At 34.8% G+C, this 21,382-nt stretch overlaps 1 protein-coding gene across 4 annotated transcripts in view; it reads right to left on the reverse strand.

Annotated features, from left to right (window-relative positions):
• LOC113502550 (synaptotagmin-7) overlaps positions 1–21,382 on the reverse strand; it is a 507,062-nt gene that overhangs the window by 316,423 nt on the left and 169,257 nt on the right. The window contains exon 1 of one of the 4 annotated variants that reach the window (XM_026884163.1): positions 20,997–21,106. The exons of the other annotated variants lie outside the window; for them this stretch is intronic. Within the exon in view, the coding sequence (XP_026739964.1) occupies positions 20,997–21,010 (14 nt within the window). The 5' untranslated portion in view covers positions 21,011–21,106. Of the gene's footprint in view, positions 1–20,996; positions 21,107–21,382 lie in introns of those variants that run through there. 4 annotated transcript variants of the gene reach the window in all.

Consider the following 21,382-nt stretch of genomic DNA (forward strand, 5'->3'; position numbering starts at 1 on the left):
CATCCTGATGTTAAAAGCCGTAGTGGTGATCTTGAATCTGAGAAACCAGTAGGAGTAGTGGTAAAGTGGAGGTTGTTCGATGTGAGTTCGATTCCCATTCAAGCACAATATTTTGATGAGGACAGTTGTATATCACCATTAAAAAGGTGGCTGTGATTCAATCAATCAACTCACTAGCGCAGTCCACAGCTGGACAAAGCTTCTCTTAGTTTATGCCATTCTCCTTTGTCTCTTGCTCAAATAAACACAACAGCTAAATTTGATAAACATTTGTTGGGATCAGCACAAAGGGGACAAATACTTCTCGTTAAATAAGAGTAGAATCAACAAAATCGGTTCATCCAGTCTTATGTTTAGAGGCAACCAAAGAAAAAATACAGACGAATTGAAAACTTTCTCCTTCTTGAAATCCATTAGAAAATGATTAATAATTGACAAGAACGACAATTCATTCGTTACAGGTAGTCAAAAGCTTTAAAGTCTGACAACCAGTCTAACTAGGGGGTTTCGTGTTGCCCAGGTTGAGGAAGTCAGATACGTAGTCGCTCCTTGTAAAACACTGGTACTTAGCTGAAACCGGTTAGACTGGAAGCCGACCCTAATATAGTTGGGAAAAGGCTAGGCCGAAGATGAAGTAAGACAATTTAATGCGCTACAAAACACCAAACAGTGTCTATCTTCCACAATTTCAATACTCGTTTACAGGTGATAGCGATAGAGAAATAAACTCTCTGATCTTTCCAGCACATGACTATATCGTACCATAAAATTAACAATTTCAGAAGCCAAAAGTTCCAGGCAATTGTTTCAGTGACGCTGAATATTTTAGTCATCTCAGACTTACATCCAAAGTTCGGTGATGCGAGACAGAACGACTACCCATCCCTTTCTAAAAAAGTTTCGTCGCTTGAGAATTGGGAATGTTATTGATTAGACTGGACTATTGTTTTAGCATTATGTTATTGTGAAGGATGGCCAAACTGTATTGAAGTTTGACGCGACTTTCAGCCAACTTCAAATAGGAGGTGGTGCTCAATTCGTCTGTATTTTGTTTTGTTTGTAAATTGGTAAACCTAGGGCAGTTCACTGCTAGGCAGCCCTAAAATTGCGCCACAATTACTGGAACTCCGCTTTCCTCATCCAGTTTAATTCAATTATATACAAGGACCCTTCTTCCTTAAGTTTTCACGAAAACTTTCAGTCTTATCAAGCCACTAACTCTTATTGATCATTTAATCATTAACAATTGTTTAATCTTACATTTTTGGAAATGTTCTCTCAGGCACTATTTGGATGATATGACCTTAAACATTCAAGTTACATGCACAAAGACACCCAGACTCAGGACAAGCATTCGTCGATCACACAAATGCTTTTCGTAAGAACCTTCTTATCCTTGGTGTTCTCGGTTTTGGAGGCCCAGGCAATCTGACTCCATAAAAATAGCATGGATATTTAACAGCATATTTTTTGGGTAATGTAATAGGAAATATGTTTGTAATATATGTCTTCGATACTCATCCACTGAAAATTACTTGAGTCCTAAAATAACTTTGCAATCGGACTTAGTTTTAAGTATTGCCTAAGCTAAATGACCCGCAATGGCCCCCAGCCGAACTTTAGGACTAAGTTAATTTTATCATAAGCCTGACTTAGGCAACTTTAGGCCTTTAGACCTACATTTTTGGTTTAATCAATACCATTTATGATTTAATGTAATTGTTTTAAATTTTTTACATTACAAGTGTTTAAAATAAAAATATGCGTCTAAAATACATCATTTGTATAAATTTCATTGTCCAGCTATCACATCATTACAGTCATATAAAAAGACAAATAGCGGAGCCTCAGTTTCCCCTCTTACCCTTTAGGTATGGAATTTAAAATATATCAAGTGCTTCGCTAACCGCTTCTCCCAAACACCAGCCCTCATATTTAACGAGTAAGTATTTGTTCACATACGCCCCGTTTATCGCTACTCCTAATTTTGTTTAAACGGCATCTGCGTTAAATATCTGAACTGCGAAGGGTTTTGCTGATAACTAATTACATCTGCACAAATATTTTTATAATAACTGTCGTGAGACTGATTCATTATTAAGTGTTTATTACTCACGCGTATTTATCGGGATCGCCAGACCAGTTTCGGAACCAACCGGAATCCCTAATCATGAGCTGACGCGGCGGGATCGCTGTCTAGAAACTAGTCAGGCACCCCCGATAAATACGCGTGATTAAACCGTTGCATTATTTAATAATCTGCACAAACGTAAATTGACGATTTTATCCCTAAATATTTATAGGAATAAACCTTATTATTAACAATTGATATGTATGACTGTACTTGTTTTCGATACTTATTTAGTAACGGAACTAATGGGCAAAAATGGACAAAAATATGTGTGTCAGTAGTTCCGCGGAACTAGTGGGAAAAAAACTTCCCAGTAGTTCCGTCACGGAACTGGACCACGGAACTATTGGGAATAAACCCCTTCTTTATGTAGTCCTTTTCAAGGTTGTTTGCAAAAGACTGCACGGATAGCCGATAGTCACCACGCCAAACCGACTTTGCACGACGTGTTGGTTCGATCCCCGCGTAGGACCAGCATTTGTGTGATCTACGAATGCTTGTCCTGAGTCTGGGTGTCTTTGTGCATGTGACTTGACTGTTGGCGGATCACCCGGTATATGAAGGAACAGGTACCTGAAAGTTGACTATCAACCTGGTGTCAGACTAAACATGTCATAAAAATCCCTTGAAAAAATCAAATTCCTATCTATACTGCTTCCTCACAATGTTTTCCTTCTCTGTTTTTTGTGAGCGATAATTGCTTTGTAAAGCGTACATGAATTTGAAAGAACATTAGTCAGTCGGTCGATATAACTGTCTTACCACTTTACCTATTTTTATTTCCGTACGCAAAGTGTGAAAACGGTACCGTATTTCTGAGTAGATATCGGAAAGGCTCACAGTTGTTGTATTTTTGTTGTTGCTATAACAAAAATAAAGCTCGCAGTTAAGCAAAGGTTTTTTTAGTAGGTGACGAATATATTTGGCACCCAACCTATTTGTTTGCTTCTTTGTGTCCCGGGTCGGAATCACACTTGCTTGGCAATGCATCGCAACTCACCCAAATGATTTAAGGTCAACCACGCAAATGTCAACATAATTATATTGAATTCCAATGGGTGTCGAAATCCATCATGAAATATCCCATAAGTAATCCAGTTTGCTGTACAAGGGAACTTCATAGCAAGCGCTGAAATTCAGTACGTCTAAATTTCGACCTGTTCAATTTGCAAATTGCATTAGTCGCTCCCGCCGGGCGGGTTCTATAGCTATGGCTATTACGTCACACGTTTTAGGAAACGGTAAGGATATGATGATATTAAATCGTAAGATGTGTAATATAGAAGGGAGTTCTCAGAATGGAGTTTAATTGGGTGATAGCAGTGTAATCTAATTTGCGGAGGCATGGGTTACCAATAATTTTGTAAAAGGGGTGTTAAATTAGTTTTGTGTAACTGGTCATTTGACAGCGATTCTGCAAAAGGTATTTTGCGAGTTATAATGATGAAATAAAGTTGCAGATTTACTAGAGTTTGATTTTTTTAATTTTAGACATAATTACATGAGGATTTTTGCTATCAGCCCTAATAAATTTTCAGCCTTCGTAATTCATAAAAACCTTATTAATATAAAGAAACAATAAACACTCATCACGACAAAAATTACGGGAAGACATTTTTTCTTTTTTTAGAATGTTTCACTTTATTTTATTTCACCCACTTTTAATTTTCGATTCGGCTTCGGTCCTTGCCTAGGACAATCTAGGTAGATTTAATATTCGCAAGTAATAATTATATACGTTTGTTTTCGCTTCAGCAGGAAATTATAAAAACAGGAATCAAGGTTATGCAATCCTTGACAATAATCCTGATCAATATATTTTCCCCATTTTTTCATAATCCGTTTTGTACGGAACCATCAATATAAACAGTCCGTCTTGCACTTGCCCAAATTTCAGCCTACCAGAAATACTTCTTTTGACATGGGTTAGGAATACAATAAAGGAACTGACTTTCATATTGTAAGCGAAAATATGACAAGACGAATAGGGTTGAATAATGCAATTTTCGTAAAGGGCTCTTGAATTTGTTTAGTCATTGTCTACTTACCTAATTCAAAATGGATTCTTTTCCTTTGCCAACGTAGCTATGACGATACGAACAATGTTTTCTGTATGTGTTTTTTGCTTCATTTCGGGCTGAAGCATGTTTTTAAGGTTAAGATTGCTATCTCTTTCTCTTTGCCCACGTTTTCATACATTCACTTTTCTTGTTTGATTGCTTCCCGATAAGTTAGCAGGCTGAAATTTTCAGGGTATTTTTAAACTCGATGATAATGTAATTCACAACTATAAAAACGGCTGGACCGATTTTGATAAAATCATAATGGAGTGACATTTAAGAACGAGGGTCTTTAGATTTTTTTAATCTGTTAATTATTTACAATTTCAAAGCGGCTTTAGGATTGACTATATAACGAGTTAAAAAGGACTCCTGTTATCTATTAAATCTTTTCGGTCTGTTTCACCGCATGTCACCAGGCTGTACGTGATAGCTAGGAAGTAGAAACTTTGACATATTACAAATCATATATTTCTGTTGTCTATCACAACTAATAATTTGCTCTCAAGGCCTTGGTACCCTCAAGATTATTTTCTCTATTTCTTTAGCCTATTTATACAGAACCCTCTACTTCACGATCTTTATTCAGTTTGTTTTTATCACAAACTTATAAACTTGATCTCAAGACCAAATTTTATTCCCATGGATGAACCCGATTTTCGCTTCCCAAGGATATTTTCTAATTGGGATAAACCAGGAAAATCTGAAACTTTCAGTTTTCCCTGGAGAGTCATTTGTTTGAAATAAGATTTCATGGTGGGTGGGCGATGATTTGACGTAATGAGTTTTATCATTGGGTTACCGTTACAGTCAGAATAATACAAGCTTTGCTCATAGTATAGTTGACGCGACGTATGATGATATGAGTGATAACAGTATCGAAAGCACCTAAAAATAATTAATAGATTTAAGAAATCTAAAAATCCGCGTTTTGTCCTATGTCCTAAAAATAAGAACCCAATGTAGAATAAATAGTCACTCCTTTAAATTTTTTTCAACATTGGTTCAGCTGTTTTATAGTTGTAAATTGCATTGTAATTAGGTTAAAGCTACACTGAAAATTTCAGCCTGCTAACTCATCGGCAAGTGTCTCAAAAATGGGTGGCAAAAATCCAACCGGAGCGACAAACAAGAAAGTGAGTGTATAAAAACGTGAGAAAAATTAATGGCACTGTCATTTATAATTGTGGAAAATACATTTTTTTAAAGAAAATAATTGATTTTGTTACCTTTTTTTGTTTGCTTGTAAGAAATTTGAGTAGCAAGGTATATAACTATCAGGCATATTGAGAAACATTTTATGTAGCTTCTTTTTTTCCGAATGGCTAATCATGAAATGACTCCTTCCACTTTGGATTGAGCAGAAGGGAGTGTCAGACAGCTACTGATAAAAACCCACCCATGTTCCTCTGCTATTGATGTAAAATTTGGCTCCAAACCCGTTTGATTCCTATCTAGGTACCTATTTTGAATGTAGATAGAATCATTGGACAGTGCCAAACGATTTGTTTTGAGGTAGCATGTTTATCTGATGGTAATAGTTGGAAGTTGAACATAGTTTATCGTGAATTTCAGTGGATACGTTTTGGGCAAGAAAATAGGGGGAGTTGACTGCTGTATTTTTGTACCTAATAAAAGTTGGATCAGTTTTGTCTTGTGTTTAGGTCAAAAACAGATTTAGATAACTCAAAATTCATGTCTTATTCTTCAGTCTAGTATTTTCTGGGAGCTTCTGGATAAATCCAGATCGCCATCTCATTACATTAATCATTTCGCTTTCGCTCTTTTTAAAAACGTCTCCCGCAGTAAGACATTTCATCCTTGTATCGCGGAGGGTTTCACAAACATTCAAGGCGCATAAACAAAGACACCAAGACTTAGGACAAGCATTGGTCAATGTAAAAAATCACATTTCTACATTGTCTCGGGTCTGCTTGTTTGTGGTACCTTCGTTGTATCTGAATTCCATAACACAAGTGCTGTAGCAACTTACTTTGGGTTCAGAACAATGTATGTGATGTTGTCCGCATTTATTTATATTGGTAGATCACACAAATACTTGTCCTACGTGAGGTTCAAACTCGCGATACGTCGTGTAAAGTTGTTTGTACTAGTGACCTTAAATACTCGGCTATCCGTCCAGTCATTTAAAATTATAAACTCAGTTAAACATTATCCATATTCTAACCAAATACACACTATCCCAAGGGAATAACGCTATAATTTACAACGCGGCAGACATTTTGGATATCAAACTGTGACATTTATTAGTCGACAGCTGAAACAGTCGTGTGTTACAAATAGTCGCTTGTATCTGCCAAATTAATAGTGTATTTATTGCTTCCATAATCACTAAGATTATGGAAATTATTAATAATTTTACTATCATCAAATTGTTGTATAATATTGTATCTTAATTTACAAATTTAAAGTTATTTAAATATGTTCTTCATAGGTAGGTTAATAAGATTTTGTTTAAATGTCTTATTTTTTAGCTTACATAACATTCTGAAAGTCAGAATAATATTATATGGTAACTAGCTGTTGCCCGCGACTTCGTCCGCGTGGTTAGATGATATAAGTTATGATTTATATCTACCCTGTTTTTTCCACATTTTCCATTGTATCTTCGCTCGTAGAAGTCGCAGCGTGATGGTTTATAGCCTAAAACCTTCCTTGAGGAATGATCTATTGAACACTGAATTTTTCAATTTGAACCAGTAGTTCCTGAAATTAGCGCGTTCAAACAAACTCTTCAGCTTTATATATTAGTATAGATACCATTTACTATTATAATATCTTTATGTCAACAAATAATTCGCAAATAAATAATTTGAATTTGGATGGTAACTTTTTATTTAATCGTCACCGAATGATGCGACATCCATTAAATAAAAAGTGAACGTCCTATCTTACTTTTGGACGGTTTTCTCACGCGTAATTATAGGGATTGGACGACCAGTTTCGGACTAAACCGGAGTCGTTAATCATGAGCTGACGCGGCAGCAGATGGCAATTCTGTCAATCCTGTTTTGCATTTGTGTGATTAACAAATGCTTGTCCTGAGTCTGGGTGTCTTTGTGCATGTGACTAGAATCAAATCAAAAGTCATTTATTCAACTTAGGCTACTAAGTAGCTCTTTTTGAAGGTCAGATTACATTGGACAGCACCCAGTTTCGCTCACCCTTCACCGCTTCCTAAGTGCTTTTGCTGTGAGAGAAGAAACGGCGCAACAAACTGCCCAGCAGCACGCTGTCTTTCCGCTTACAAAATGATTATTATTATATAGAACGATTTCTACTTCCCTAGTATCCCTACTAATATTATAAATGCGAAAGTAATTCATTCTGACTATCAGTCTGTCTGACTGTCTGTATGTCTGTTACGCTTTCACGTCTAAACCACTGAACTGATTTAAATGAAATTTGGTACAGAGATAGAGTTGACTTTAAGAAAGAACATAGAATAGTTTTTATCACAGAATTTTGAAGAGTCATCTTGGAAACGCAACCGACCTTGACGCGGACGAAGCCGCGGGCGCAAAGCTAGTAACAAAGTAAGTGTGTAGGTGCCGTACCAAACAAACAAAATATTTGAGGATGCTGTATCTCAGAATTTTTGTGAAGACCCCCCGCGACACGAAGACGTAATTAGTTATGTTCTGCTCAAGTGGTTCTTTTTTCAATAACTCCTTTAACATAAGACTTACCTACATCCAATACATTATTTGTAAAAAACACTTTCAGAACACCTTATATATTACTTTCTCGAAGATAACAAGTGAACACTCACGTATTCCGGCCGATATTCAGTGATATTTGTACCCTTTATAAACTGCGTGATTAATGGAGCGAGAATGTCTACAGTTTTGCGTAGAAAACAAAATGCTATTGGTTGAGTGTCGACACGTTTTTGAAATGAGTCAAGGCTTTTTTATTGGGAGAAACGAATTGCTTGGTTAGACTAATCAATCTATACTAATATATAAAGCTGAAGAGTTTGTTTGTTTGAACGCGCTAATCTCAGGAACTACTGCTTCAAATAGAAAAAATCTTGTGTTGTGTTGTATAGACCATTCACTGAGGAAGATTTTAGTCTATATACCATCACGCTGCGACTAATACAATCGAAGATACAATGGAAAATGTGGAAAAAACAGGGAAAATTATTCATCTTCGAGGGCTACCGTTCAAAAATTCCTAACTTATATTTTCTAACCACGCGGACGAAGTCGCGGGCAATAGCTAGTTCGGAATAATAAGGAAAGTTCGTATGAGAATTGTGAAGTCCCTTTGTTATTGCGTTGGTTGAAAGAATGGAAAAATAATACACTTATATTAGTTTTTCATTTACTTATTTAATGGAATCAGTCAAGTCATAGATGCCAACAAATTTTTACGGATTCGTAGGAACACTGTTTCTAAGTCTGTCAGTCTAACTTGAATGTTTCTGAGAGATATTTTTTAGTGACAAAAAGTAAATTAAAATAAAAGGTATACAAGGTATATAAGGTATACTACTTTCACGAATTTTAGATTTTAGTTCCCGACGTTTCGACACCTTTGCAGGTATCATGGTCACGGGCAGACTGAGATGGTATCCTCAATTTCTATTTTTACCTTAGGTTGTTATATCAACAACAAAAATTTCATCTGCGTTTTTCTATTTTAAACATAGTTCAAGAGATCCACTTGGCGAAAAACAGGCAGCACATCCTCAGAAATAGTTTTCCGTTTTTATCCTTTTATGCGGAACCTAAAAACTCCCACACTCATGAACTTTTAAAACTGTAACACTCCAACATCCCTATACAATATCCCTACATCAATACAACTAATGTTTTCCTACAATTCCTCCGTCTCACAAAACATTATTTTAAGTAATGATAATAAAACACAATTTATTCGAACCTTCCTTTTTTGTACTCTCCAAAGACATTCGTTTAATAGGGAAGATGACAATTTTTTTTGCAGTGTCCGTCATGTACTTTTTTGTATAGAAATGGATACGTATTTTTTAATTTGTCCCGCAAACATAAATTACAGTGAATGAAACTTACGCGTTACGTCACGATTGAGTATAAATTTTACTTTATCGTTACGTCAAAAGCCCCCTCTCCTAAACTTTAAAGCGGTTAGTTAATCTTTGTCAATTCTAGTTTTTCTGAAAAAAAGAAAAAATAAGTGTCTCATACTTTTCAATTTTCTAACTGAGGGACTAATGAGATTTTTTCTTTTTATACCCAGTCATCATCCCTATTCCAGATAGTTCTACCAGTACTATAACTTCTTAAAAAAATTGCTCTTGTGCGAGCAAGACAGCGCTCTATAACATATAGAGCTGTCTTGCTTGCACTCTACTGGTTTAAGAGTTTGTTACAGACGTTTAGACATGTCCTCCGTTTTGTATTATTTGTCAAGTGTGGCCTCGAATAGTTGGGATTAAATGTATTGTTTATGTATGAAGATTAAGTATTTATTTAATGGTAGTTTTTTCTTTTTTGCTTGTGTAAACGTTGAGACAAAAATTCGATAGCACAAACAGCGTTGATGTAACCATTGTGTAGGTGAATCTCGTGAGGTCATTGTTAGATTAATTTGTGATTTTTTGGGAATTTTGCTTATTAATTATGGAGGACTATACAAGTTGATCAGGTTAAGCTACACTCGATACGGTCGGTCCGAGAATGGGTGACCATCTATGTCATGACGAGTATCTCCGTGTTTCGGAAGGTACGTCAAATTGTAGGTGCCTGCTGATATTTACACATCTTCGACAGTCGTTACTAGGTAGGTTAGATTTTTTCTAGGGCCTAGGTGGATTTTTAGATTTTTTAAAATCTATTATTTTTAATTATAGTTTTAATCGTCTGGTGACAGACAAACGGACAAACTGCGAAGCCTTAGTAACTGGGTTCTCTTTTTGCAACCGTTTGGGTACAGAACCACAAAAACAGTTCCTTTCAGTAAACACATTGGCAGCTTTTTATGATTTGATCCATTGAAAATCTTTTTCTTTCAAAACACTTTTTCTATAGCATTCGTACTAAAAGCCCTTACATTTATTAAAGTACCTTTATCAGTGTAAACTAGACAGCGGATTGACAATATCGAGAGATGAGATTTACGGTCTAGGTCTAATTGGTAACCCTACTCAAATACCTTCATAGACTTTAGAAGATTTAGGTATATCTAAATTTTTGGGTTTACTTAATATACATATATGTGGGTCGGCGAAAGGACTTTTCTCTTTTTTTCTTATCTTTTAAAGACTCCCTTAATGCTTGAATCGTTTTCGCGGGGAGTTTCACAAACATTCAAGTCACATGCACAAAGTCATCTAGACTCAGTACAAGAATTGGTGGATCAGACAAATGCTTGTCCAAAATTCTCGTATCACAATGTTAATCACTATATTCTTCCGAAACTCTTTGACTGTTTTTCATGAAATTGTAATATCAAAACATGTTATCGAGTGCGACTATTATCTACTTTTGAAGCCTCTAAGTAATGTTACGTAAGTAACATGCCTAATATTTTTCCTCACCAGAAAAATTAAACTATGGCAACATGGCATTGACTGGTTTAGCTTGTTGTGTATATAATAGAACCGCGAAAACTACACCGCACCGGGAAGTTAGAAAGCAATTTAGAAACCATTAATGGAAAACTGACCACTCCACGTTTTAGCAGTTTATATCTAGATCGGGGAAGAGAAAGATAATTAGGTTTGGGTAACTTAGCACTGTACAAATAGCCGAGTGGTTGAGGTCACCACGACAAACTCACTGAGCGCGAAGTGTCGCGGGCTCGAAGTCTGCGTAAGACAAGCATTTGTGTGGTAGTGGAATGCTTTTCCTAGGCCTGATTTATGAAAAAAGAAAGAAATATAAAGAAAAAAGGAAATTAAGCATACTAAAATAAAGAGTCGACCGGGTAAATGTGTGGCAGTGCCAAAAAAAGTGGTCACTCATCATCAACATCCTAGCATTTTCCCAAATATGTTGGGGTCGGCTTCTAGTCTAACCGTATTTAGCTAAGCACCAGTGTTTTACAAGGAGCGACTGCCATCTGACCTCCTCAACCCAGTTACCTGGGCAACACAATACTCATATTATGATAAATCCATCATTTGCGAAAAATTCAACTATCTAGCTATCACGATTCATTAGATAAAGGCTGGTGACAGACGTATAGATTATTTAATGGGTGAGCTTTCTAAGAAATTATTTTGCTTTAGCCCATTTATGGGGAACCCGACTGGAGTGCGATTTTGACTTACACTTTACCGGATTTATATTTTCCTATTCAAATAATTCATTCACCTATAGACAAATTGGATTTAAGAGAACATTATCTATAATGAACAGAATCCCGAACCATTTCTTTAGGTATTGGAGCGAAACAAACTATCCTCGTTATTTCTTGAGAATATCTTATTTCTAAATGTATGGACTTTCTTTTTAAATCGTTAGGAATATTGTTGAACAGATTTCTTAATGGGACATTGTTATTGAAATTTTAATGATTATAAGGAAATTGTGTTACCGTTCAGTAAAATGAATGTATTTCTTAATTACTGATTTTCTTTAGAAGTTGCTTTCAGATCTCTCAAATTTATGGATATCCTACCAGGTAACAGGCATACCGTAAATTAGACAATCATCGTCATAATCATCATCACCGTATACGTCGACTCCTGGACATAGGCCTCCCCAATTGCACGCCATCGAGATCTATCTTCGGCAATCGTAATAGCAATACCTTGTCCTACTAATATTATAATTGCGAAAGTTCCAAAGGATGGATGGATGTTTGTTATTTTTTCAAGCAAAAACAACTGAACGAATTTGGACGAAATTTGGTATAGAGATAGTTTGTAGCCTGGTTTTCCACAGAGGTATTTTTTCGATTTCGATTTTTTGTTCCCGTGAGTTTATATTTGATGGGGCGGAGTCGCTAGCTACTGCCAGAAATATTCATATTTTCGTATCACCATGTTAATGGGAGTGAATGGAGTTGTCCACCGCATTTTTTTCCCATCTCCTCGACATAGGATGTGGGTAGTATCAGACTATTACTGATTGGTTAATTTGTTTAAGATACCACTGACAGACGTTGAAGGTAAACATCTTATCTAGGATTCAATTTTTTTCTTTAAACACGACTCCCGCACTACGGTACTTAATCCTTGTGTCGCGGGAGTTTCACAAACATACAAAATCACGACAACACCCAGACTCAGAACAAGCATTCTTGGATCATACAAACGCTTGTCCTACGCGGGGATCGTATCGCGACACGACGCGCACAGTGAGTTTGGCGTGGTAGCCTCAAACACTCGGCTATGCGTGCAGTCATATTAGAATTTGACATCGACAAACAATGAGCTAGCGTGGTGATCAATGCTCAAAACCTTCCTTATACTTGAAGAGGTCTGTGCCCAGATATGGGAAGTATAAAGGCTAGTATTTTCATTATAATACTTATTTATATGACGACCTCCGTGGTCGAGTGGCGTACGCACCGGTTTCAAGGTGCCGCTAGCTCTGAGGTCCCGGGTTCGATCCCCGGTCGGGTCAATGTAAAAAAATCACATTTCTACATTGTCTCGGGTCTGGGTGTTTGTGGTACCTTCGTTGTATCTGAATTTCATAACACAAGTGCTTTAGCATCTTACTTTGGGTTCAGATCAATGTATGTGATGTTGTCCGCATTTATTTATTTATTTATGTTCAACACAACATAGCATACGCACAAAATAGTTTAACAAATACCAAGTAACTTTTACTAACATAATAAAGTATTTTCCAAGTGTCGTTAGATTTATTTTCCTTTCCAAAAGATATTTTGCCAACTTTGGCCATAATTCACAAGTTTTTCCTTGCTTTTGTACGCTTATAAGTGGAAGTAAATTGAGGGATAATAGTCTTGAAAATAACATCCGATGTTAAATATATTATTGGTTTTATTGTTATAAAATAAAGGCGAATGTTTGTGGGAGTGTTTACTATCGCCAAATCAATAGTAGTTCTTGTCTATTTTTATCGAATTACCCTACTTTTTTACTTTTGGTAAATGACAATAGTAGGAGAAGAATAAGGTTAATATTTGTTGTTATTGTTTATAAAGAGTTTTTTATGAAATTTCAATGATTTTCTTTAAAACTGTTGTAGATACTCGTAAGTCATTAGCAACGGTCGGTTCGTGGATGGGTGACCATCTTTGTCATCACGTTATGAGTTTTATCGATGCATACATAATCTCTTTTCAGTTACAGGATAACTTCATGGGGAGAGACCCGGGGACACAGGTCATTATCGGAGCATACATTTTATTATTATAAATATGTATTTTATTTAACCGAACTGTCGATCGTGAATGGGTCTATCACCCGAGTTTAATATAGCGTCCGAGTATCCAGGGTAACTACTCTAATACTTTAATAATTTTAATTTTGAAAATTACTTATATTGTGTATATATATTTATTAAAATCGTGCCACCACCTTGACTTGGGCCGCCAAACTAAACTATATGTAATTTAGTGGTTTCTTATGTTTACGCGAATGTTAGACATTGAAATGAAACTACTTTTACGGATTTTATCGCGGTTTCATTTTAGATTTTAGTTCCCGACGTTTCGACACCTTTGCAAGTATCATTATCACGGGCAGACTGCCCGAAATCTAAAATTAAACCGCGATAAAATCCGTAAAAGTAGTTTCATTTCAATATATGTAATTTAAATAATTGTTAAACAACCTTCAGAAACTTCATAATAATTATAACTTAGAGAATTATTTACGTGCTTGCATGCATTGAATGTATTAAAACAGTTTGCGTGCATTTCCTAGCAAATGCAGTTTCTAGATAGCAATCTGGCAATACCATAACCTTTTATAGTGAAACTTAAACAGCTGTGCGATAGAGATGGCGTTGTACGTCGTATAGTGCTATCTCGCTCTTTAAATTGCAACAGAGTATATTAAAAAGATGGTAGAAGTATTAACACGCCTATTAGTAAGTGTTTGGCTATATTAAAGTCAAATGAATAGAGTAATTCTCTTGTAATGAAATCAAATCATTTATTCTGCAAATAGGATTATATTATCATCACTTTAACATGTCTTTTTTGAGAACGTAGGAGTCGACATTTCCTATCTGACATTTATATATATGGTACGGAATGATTTTGTTGTTTTGTGTTATTTTTCATTATAGCTCACGTTTTTGGTGTTCCGTACCTAAAAGCTAAAAACGGTACGGTATTAAGGGTGTCTTGTCGCCTGTAAGTCCCTTCGTCAACGGGACGTATCTCATTCAACGTGACAACGTGACAGTTGAAATTGTCACTGATGGTGTATATGCATATTATTAGTCGAATCAAATCATAATGAGAAAAGTCTAATTTCAGCAACGATTGATTGTTTTTATTTTTAAGTTTTATTTTAAATGTTAATATCTAGGGTGTAAATATTTTAGTCCTAGTTGTAAATAAGTGTAAAAATATAATATTTAGTGCAATGAATAAAGAAATGAGTCATATTTTGATGGTTCAATCAATTAAAAAAAAATAGTTGTCTAAAAACCTAAAATGAACTATTACCAAAGTTATCTGAAAATAGGTTGATTGAAGTTTTAAACGACTTAAAGCTACAGCAATAAACCATAATACTATACAAAAGATAATAAAACGACTATTTGGTTGTCTACGCAGCGAAACCTTGCGTGCCACCGAACGTAGGGTGAACGTACCTGTTATCGGCCTGACAAAACTGTTAGACGGTTGTTTCAATGTTATTTTATTATTTATGTTCATCGATTTTATTTAAGCTGAAAGGAAATTGGTTATAAATTGGTTAGAAGTTGAGAGAATTTTATATTCAAGTCTATAGATTTTTTAATACAGTTGATATTTTTGCTCTTTTGAGATAACTATAGTAATTTGTTCGGTGTTTTCGAAATGTTTTGTTGTGCACAAGATATTGTTTGACACTCATATAACGTTTAGTACTGTTTATAAACCACTTAATTATAGGACAACAAAAATACTGCCCACATTGTTTCCGAATCTAAAGTAAAACTAGTGGGTTGGGTGATAAATAAATTCGTGGGTCCAAAAAAATATTTCTCATCCAACAAATATATGACTTTAATTATTACTTATTGTTGTTATAGAGGCAATAAAAATACACAATGTCTAATAATTTCAAATGTCTAGCTATCAAGATTTATCTAATACAGCCTTTTGGTAGCAAAACGGACAGACAGAAAGACTGACAACGCGGCCTCGAGCTTTTTAGGCTAGAGAATTACCATAAAAATAAAAACGAAAATTCCTTTCAAACTAGTTCTGATTGTGTCTAAATATTAAGTCAACAGCTTTATAACCTTAAAATTTAAATCCCCTGGTTTTCAAAATCGTCAATAAATCACTACACTTTGACATTTTGTTTAAACAGTAGATAATAATCATTCCTCCAATAGCAAGCAAAGACACAGATAATTTATGGCTCAACAAATTACAGTTTCAAAAATTTTCTAAAACAACTTTAATTATAAATAAACTTCCGAAAGGCGACTTAAGTTACTTGCCTTAATAATGTATATTAATTATTTTCACCTTCACTTAAATAAAGTTTCGTTTTCGGGATATTAAAATGAACTAGCTTTTCCCGTGGGTTTGTTCGTGTGAAAGTCGATTTTTGATGTAATAGTCACAACAATAGGGTTATTTTTCCTGATCCCTTTCTTTTAAACATTTAAGAGTTTTATGTCATTCTTTTCAGACATTCAGGTAGACAGACAAACATACTGACAGACCATAGATTATTTATAGATAGAATTTCAAATATTTTTTTTCCACAGTGTATTCTTTTTCGTAAGAATTTATTTTTAATTATACTTAGAATCATTTGAGGGAGGCCTTTGAAAAGCAGTGGTACAAAGTGTGCTAGATAAAAAATAGCATTTTTTTTTAATAAATACATAAAAAACATTATGTTGGACGAACAAACGGACTTTCGCATTCCCAAAATAAGTGGCTTATCGATTTTAGGACGGCTGATAATTGGGACTTTCACCCTATTTTCGTATCAGAATGAAAATGGGGATTTATTATTGTTACGTATAACAGTTATTTTGATAGTTTCGTTCTATCGTTTATGCTATTATCACGGAGGCTCTATTCAGATAAATATACGTTTGAATGGCCTACTTATTGTAAAGAGTGGTTAATATTTTCAGACTGATCTTTTATGGCTGTTCATTTGTGTCAGGTGTTATTTGTAGAAAATCGTTATTAAAATATTTTTGTCTGTATAAATAAACGTTCTGTATTTTGATAAGGATGCAGAGTATCGCTGCATCGTGAAAAAAACTTGGAAATTTTTGAAAACATTGGAAAAAAAGGCTACCGAAAAAAAAAAACAGTGAATCAACATTAAAAGATAGACAATATGCTGGCCCAGACTTTATTGTAGATCTTTTTATGGTGTTGAATATTGAAAAATATTATTCTGATGTATCATATTGGATTATGCCAGCGTTTGAAATGAAAGCAAAATAAAATAGTCAATACATTTGAAACCTCTAAATTATGCAAAGGCTAAAATTTAAAACCTTCTACTTGAATTACTCTATTTATTAAAAATTCGGATTAAAATCCTTTCAGTTGTTTTAAAGATTAGGATACAAAGAAATATAATGGCAGAGAAAGCGACTTTGTTTTATCCTACTACTAGCTGTTGCCCGTGACTTCGTCCGCGTGGTTAGAAGATGTAAGTTATCATTTATACCTGCCCAGTTTTTTCCACATCCTCCATAATTGTATCTTTGCTCCTATTAGTCGCAGCGTGATGGTATATAGCTTTAAACCTTCCTCGATGAATGGTCTATTTAACACAAAAATGTTTTTTCAATTTGAACCATTAGTTCCTGAGATTAGCGCGTTCAAACAAACAAACTCTTCAGCTTTATATATTAGTATAGATGTAGTGATTCTATGAAGTTCAAAAAGTAGTATTTTATAGCCTAATTTGGATAAATGGATTTTGATTTGATTTCACATGACGTGTAAAGCCGCGAAGCCTGCTTAGTTAGAAATTATACCTTTTCATACTGACTTAATATTCTTTGAACTTTGACTAACATAGGAAATAATCATGTTTCCAAGGTTTCAAACGAAAACTTGCGTGTTTGGACCGGGAAAGTATCAATTAGACCTTGGCAATGTCATTCTATGTACTTTGTAAGTTAGTTTTAATATTGGATTCGTTGTATTGTGGAAAAAAAAATGTATGCGTTTGGGTGATAACCTAGGCCCCAAATCTACTATTTACAATGGCCCATGAATCAGTGGAAATTGAATTAAATGGGTACTATTCGTATTTTTCTATCACAGTTATTGGAAAAAATCACTGAACGGATTTAGACGAAACTTGGTACACAGATACTTTAAAACCAGTATTAATGCATAGCAGAACTTTCATCCCAATTTGAAGGTCTTTGTCTATTTGTATGGATGGACCCGCTAGTATTAAATGACACACGGTCATACACTAACTTCCGCTTCCTACGTATCCACGTTTCATCGTAAAACCCCTAAATACACAACATTATCTAATTACTAATAAAGAATTTATACAAAAACAAATATATTCTAATATCATGTTCTTCACAGAAACAAGATGCCACGACACACAAGAAAAACATAATAATTTATTACATTAACTTATAAAAGCATGTTTAGACAAGGGCAAATTCGATCAAATGCCAAGCTCTTTGTTTCCTAAGATAATGTATTATAATATAAATATGTTAGTAATATCTACCAAGATCTCTAAAAGTTACATATAGCATGTGTAGAAAGAGATGGTGCTTTACATTTTGTATTGCTTTCTCGCTTGCACATTGCTACAGTTTTTAGAGTTCCGTACACAAAGTGTGAAATGGGAAATTTATTGCTGTGGCTCCGGCTGTCTTTCCGTTCGTCATTAAAATGTATCTGATGAACCGTGATAGCGAGATATTCGTAGTTAGACCAGTAATAGTGAGGTACCAGTGTGTGTCCGATAGTCATCAGGCTGTATCTCATGAACTGTCATAGCTAGACAGATGAATCGACTGATAATGTAATTTTGTTATCGCTATAACAACTGATATTAAAACGTAAGGTAGGTATCGAGGTTAAGCAACGGTTATAACCGTCAGAAATTTGATGGTGGGTGATAAAATAAAGTGGGGGTTACCCAAACGACTTTATTTTCTTTAACCTATTTCTACGGAACCCTTAGTGTCAGCCCAGTCTTACTTGTACTTTGCCGGTTTTATTTTGAGTGCCTTAGTACAGGCATTGTAATATATTCAATGTCATTTTTATTCCATTTGTACTGGGATATTACGTTACAGTAATAAAATCATTCTATTATTTTCTTTGGATATAAGATGATAAGAGCATGTTTTCTTGTATGTAATATTAACTTACCGCGGCCTTGAATTTTTTCTTTGCGTATGACAAATATCGTAATTTAAGACTGGTTTTTGAAATTAATATATTCAATGTAGTAGTTTAATAATTCTAACAATAATCAAAATATATTTCAGAATAACTCCTACAAATATGTTTCTAGGATTCATCATCATCATCATCCTAGCCTTTTCCCATCTATGTTGGGATCGGCTTTCAGTCTAGTCAGATTCAGCTAAGTACCAGTGTTTTACAAAGAGCGACTGCCTATCTGACCTCCTCAACCCAGTTACATGCAACACGTTACCCTTTAGTTAGACTGGTTGTCTGACTTTCTAGCTTCTTGAAAGATGTATGAATAACAGCCGGGACCCAAAATTTAAAGTGCCTTCCGAAGCCCAGAGCAACTCGTTATGACAAAGTTGGTCACTCATCTACGGACCAACCACGTCAAGCGGAGCTTAACCTGTCATCGATCAACTTATGCAGTTATAACCTAGCCACGAGCTCCCACGACTTAGTTTCTAAGATTGCCGAACAAAAGTATATTCTTTTTTTCTGCAGTACTATAAAAATAATGCGGCAAAACCACAAGAAAAACCTAGTTTATATAATCCTCTACATTGGAGAACACTCTTAACATTATTAGCTACAGACTGTTGGTTTTTGAATGCATTATCTTAATTAGATGGGAACAAAACAAAGGCGTACTTGAACTACTCATGAGCTCTTTATACATGAAGCAACGCAAGCTTATATGAGGCATGTTTTCGGGTTTCCGTACGTAATGGGTTAAAACGGAACACTATTAGAGGCGCGCGTTGTCTGTCTATCTGACACCAAACTGTCTCCTTAATAATTCAATTGTTTTTTTTTTATTAATGCTTGTTTGTATTCCTGCTACAACAAGAAGTACTAAAAATGGAGATCCAGGTAAGGCAACTTTTGTTACGGTCATAAATTTGTTGGTTGACAAATAAGTTTGAGGGTCAATTATTTTCAACCGTTTTGTTTTCTGTAATCCTCTTTTTCTCTCTTCCTCGAATGTCTCTTTCCTACGGCTAAAATGGTATTACTCACTGGGTTTTTCAATGCATCATACATGTCAAAAATCAAGCTAATTGAGACCTTTATTTTCCACATGGGAAATCATGAAATGACTCTTTCCGCTTTCGGTTGAGCGGAAGGCAGTTTCAGACTTTTCTTGACTAGAACCCACCCATGTTCCTTTCTTTGCCTTTTGTGTACCGGGGCCGCGGTAACCCAATCGGCCAATTCCGCTGGCCCGGTAGGCGTCAGCCTTAATGGGCTAAGTTTCATCAAACGAAATTCAAATATGTGTAACATGTGTCTAGTGGCCCGGTATAGCAGTCAGTACTATTAGGCCTGAGGTCGTGAGTTCGATTTCCAACCAGGAAAATTGTTTGTGTGATGAGCATGATTATTTAATTTTGTGCTTATTTTTGGGTGTGATATAAATAAATAAATTTATGCGGACAATATCACATACATTGTTCTAAACCCAAAGTAAGTTGCTAAATTAAAGCACTTGTGTTATGGAATTCAGATACAACGAACGTACCACAAATACCCAGACCTGAGACAATATAGAAATAAGATTTTTTACATAGATCCTATCGAAATATATACATATGTATGCTATGTATTTAATTAGAAATATATGTATAAGTATGTTTATCAGTTGTCTAGTACTCATAATACAAGCTCTGCTTAGTTTGAGATTAGATGGCGTTGTGTGAAAGTTGTGGAACATGACTTATTTTATTATTGAGTATGTGGAATCATGCTGCCTCGTGTACAAAGTGCCTTAGAGTATTCACAGGCACACTGGAGCTACTTGCGATAAATGTGAGAGAATGTTTTGTTTGTAAGTCTGGAATATTATAATAATGAACATTTGAGTTTGTTCGGCTCATTGAATTTTATATTGTTTGAAAATGTTTAAGGTTCGGACGAATTTAATTAAGACCAGATATAAAAACGGGCATTATATAATATAGAATATATTTTATATTTATTTTTCTAGTTCCTTCTCCTTCCAATTAATTAGTGAGCATTGTAAGACGTATATGTTTCGTGAAAATCGATTCAGCCGTTTGCGAGATACGGCAAGTCGAAGTGATGTTTGAATGAGAATAATTAACATTTAAACTTTAAGTTGTTTATACCTTGAACCTAATAGAGTAGATTATACGTTGATTCGCTACACACAAATATACAAAAACATACAAAATTTACATTACACCATACATTTACGTATCACGAGCAAAAACCTTCTAAATTAATTATTTCTTTAATTAACACTATAAACTTACCTCCTTAAACTCATGTTCAAATAAACCGCACTTCAGTTAAACACTTTGAACTGTTAGTTGAAAGTTACTAAACGTCAGTTATCATTTAGAAATGTCGGAGTTACACAACAGGGCTTTTAAAACCACTTACACGTGAAAAACTATTTAAAGGTTATTCTTGAAACAGAGATTAATGAATAAGTGGAGTAATCACTGTTTTGTAATTTGAATGATTAGTTTTTTTTGTTGTTGTAAAAATGAAAAAATAACTTATAAAATACATTTCTATTTAAATAAATTTTAACTTAGAATTGTGTTAATTGTTTTTCAAGGAAAAAAAAATAGAACAAAATAAAAAATCGAAGAAAAGAAACTGAAAGATAGTTTTGAAATTTAACTGACTTAGA

Source organism: Trichoplusia ni, chromosome 17 (genome assembly GCF_003590095.1).
Source record: "Trichoplusia ni isolate ovarian cell line Hi5 chromosome 17, tn1, whole genome shotgun sequence".
Lineage (NCBI taxonomy): Eukaryota > Metazoa > Arthropoda > Insecta > Lepidoptera > Noctuidae > Trichoplusia > Trichoplusia ni.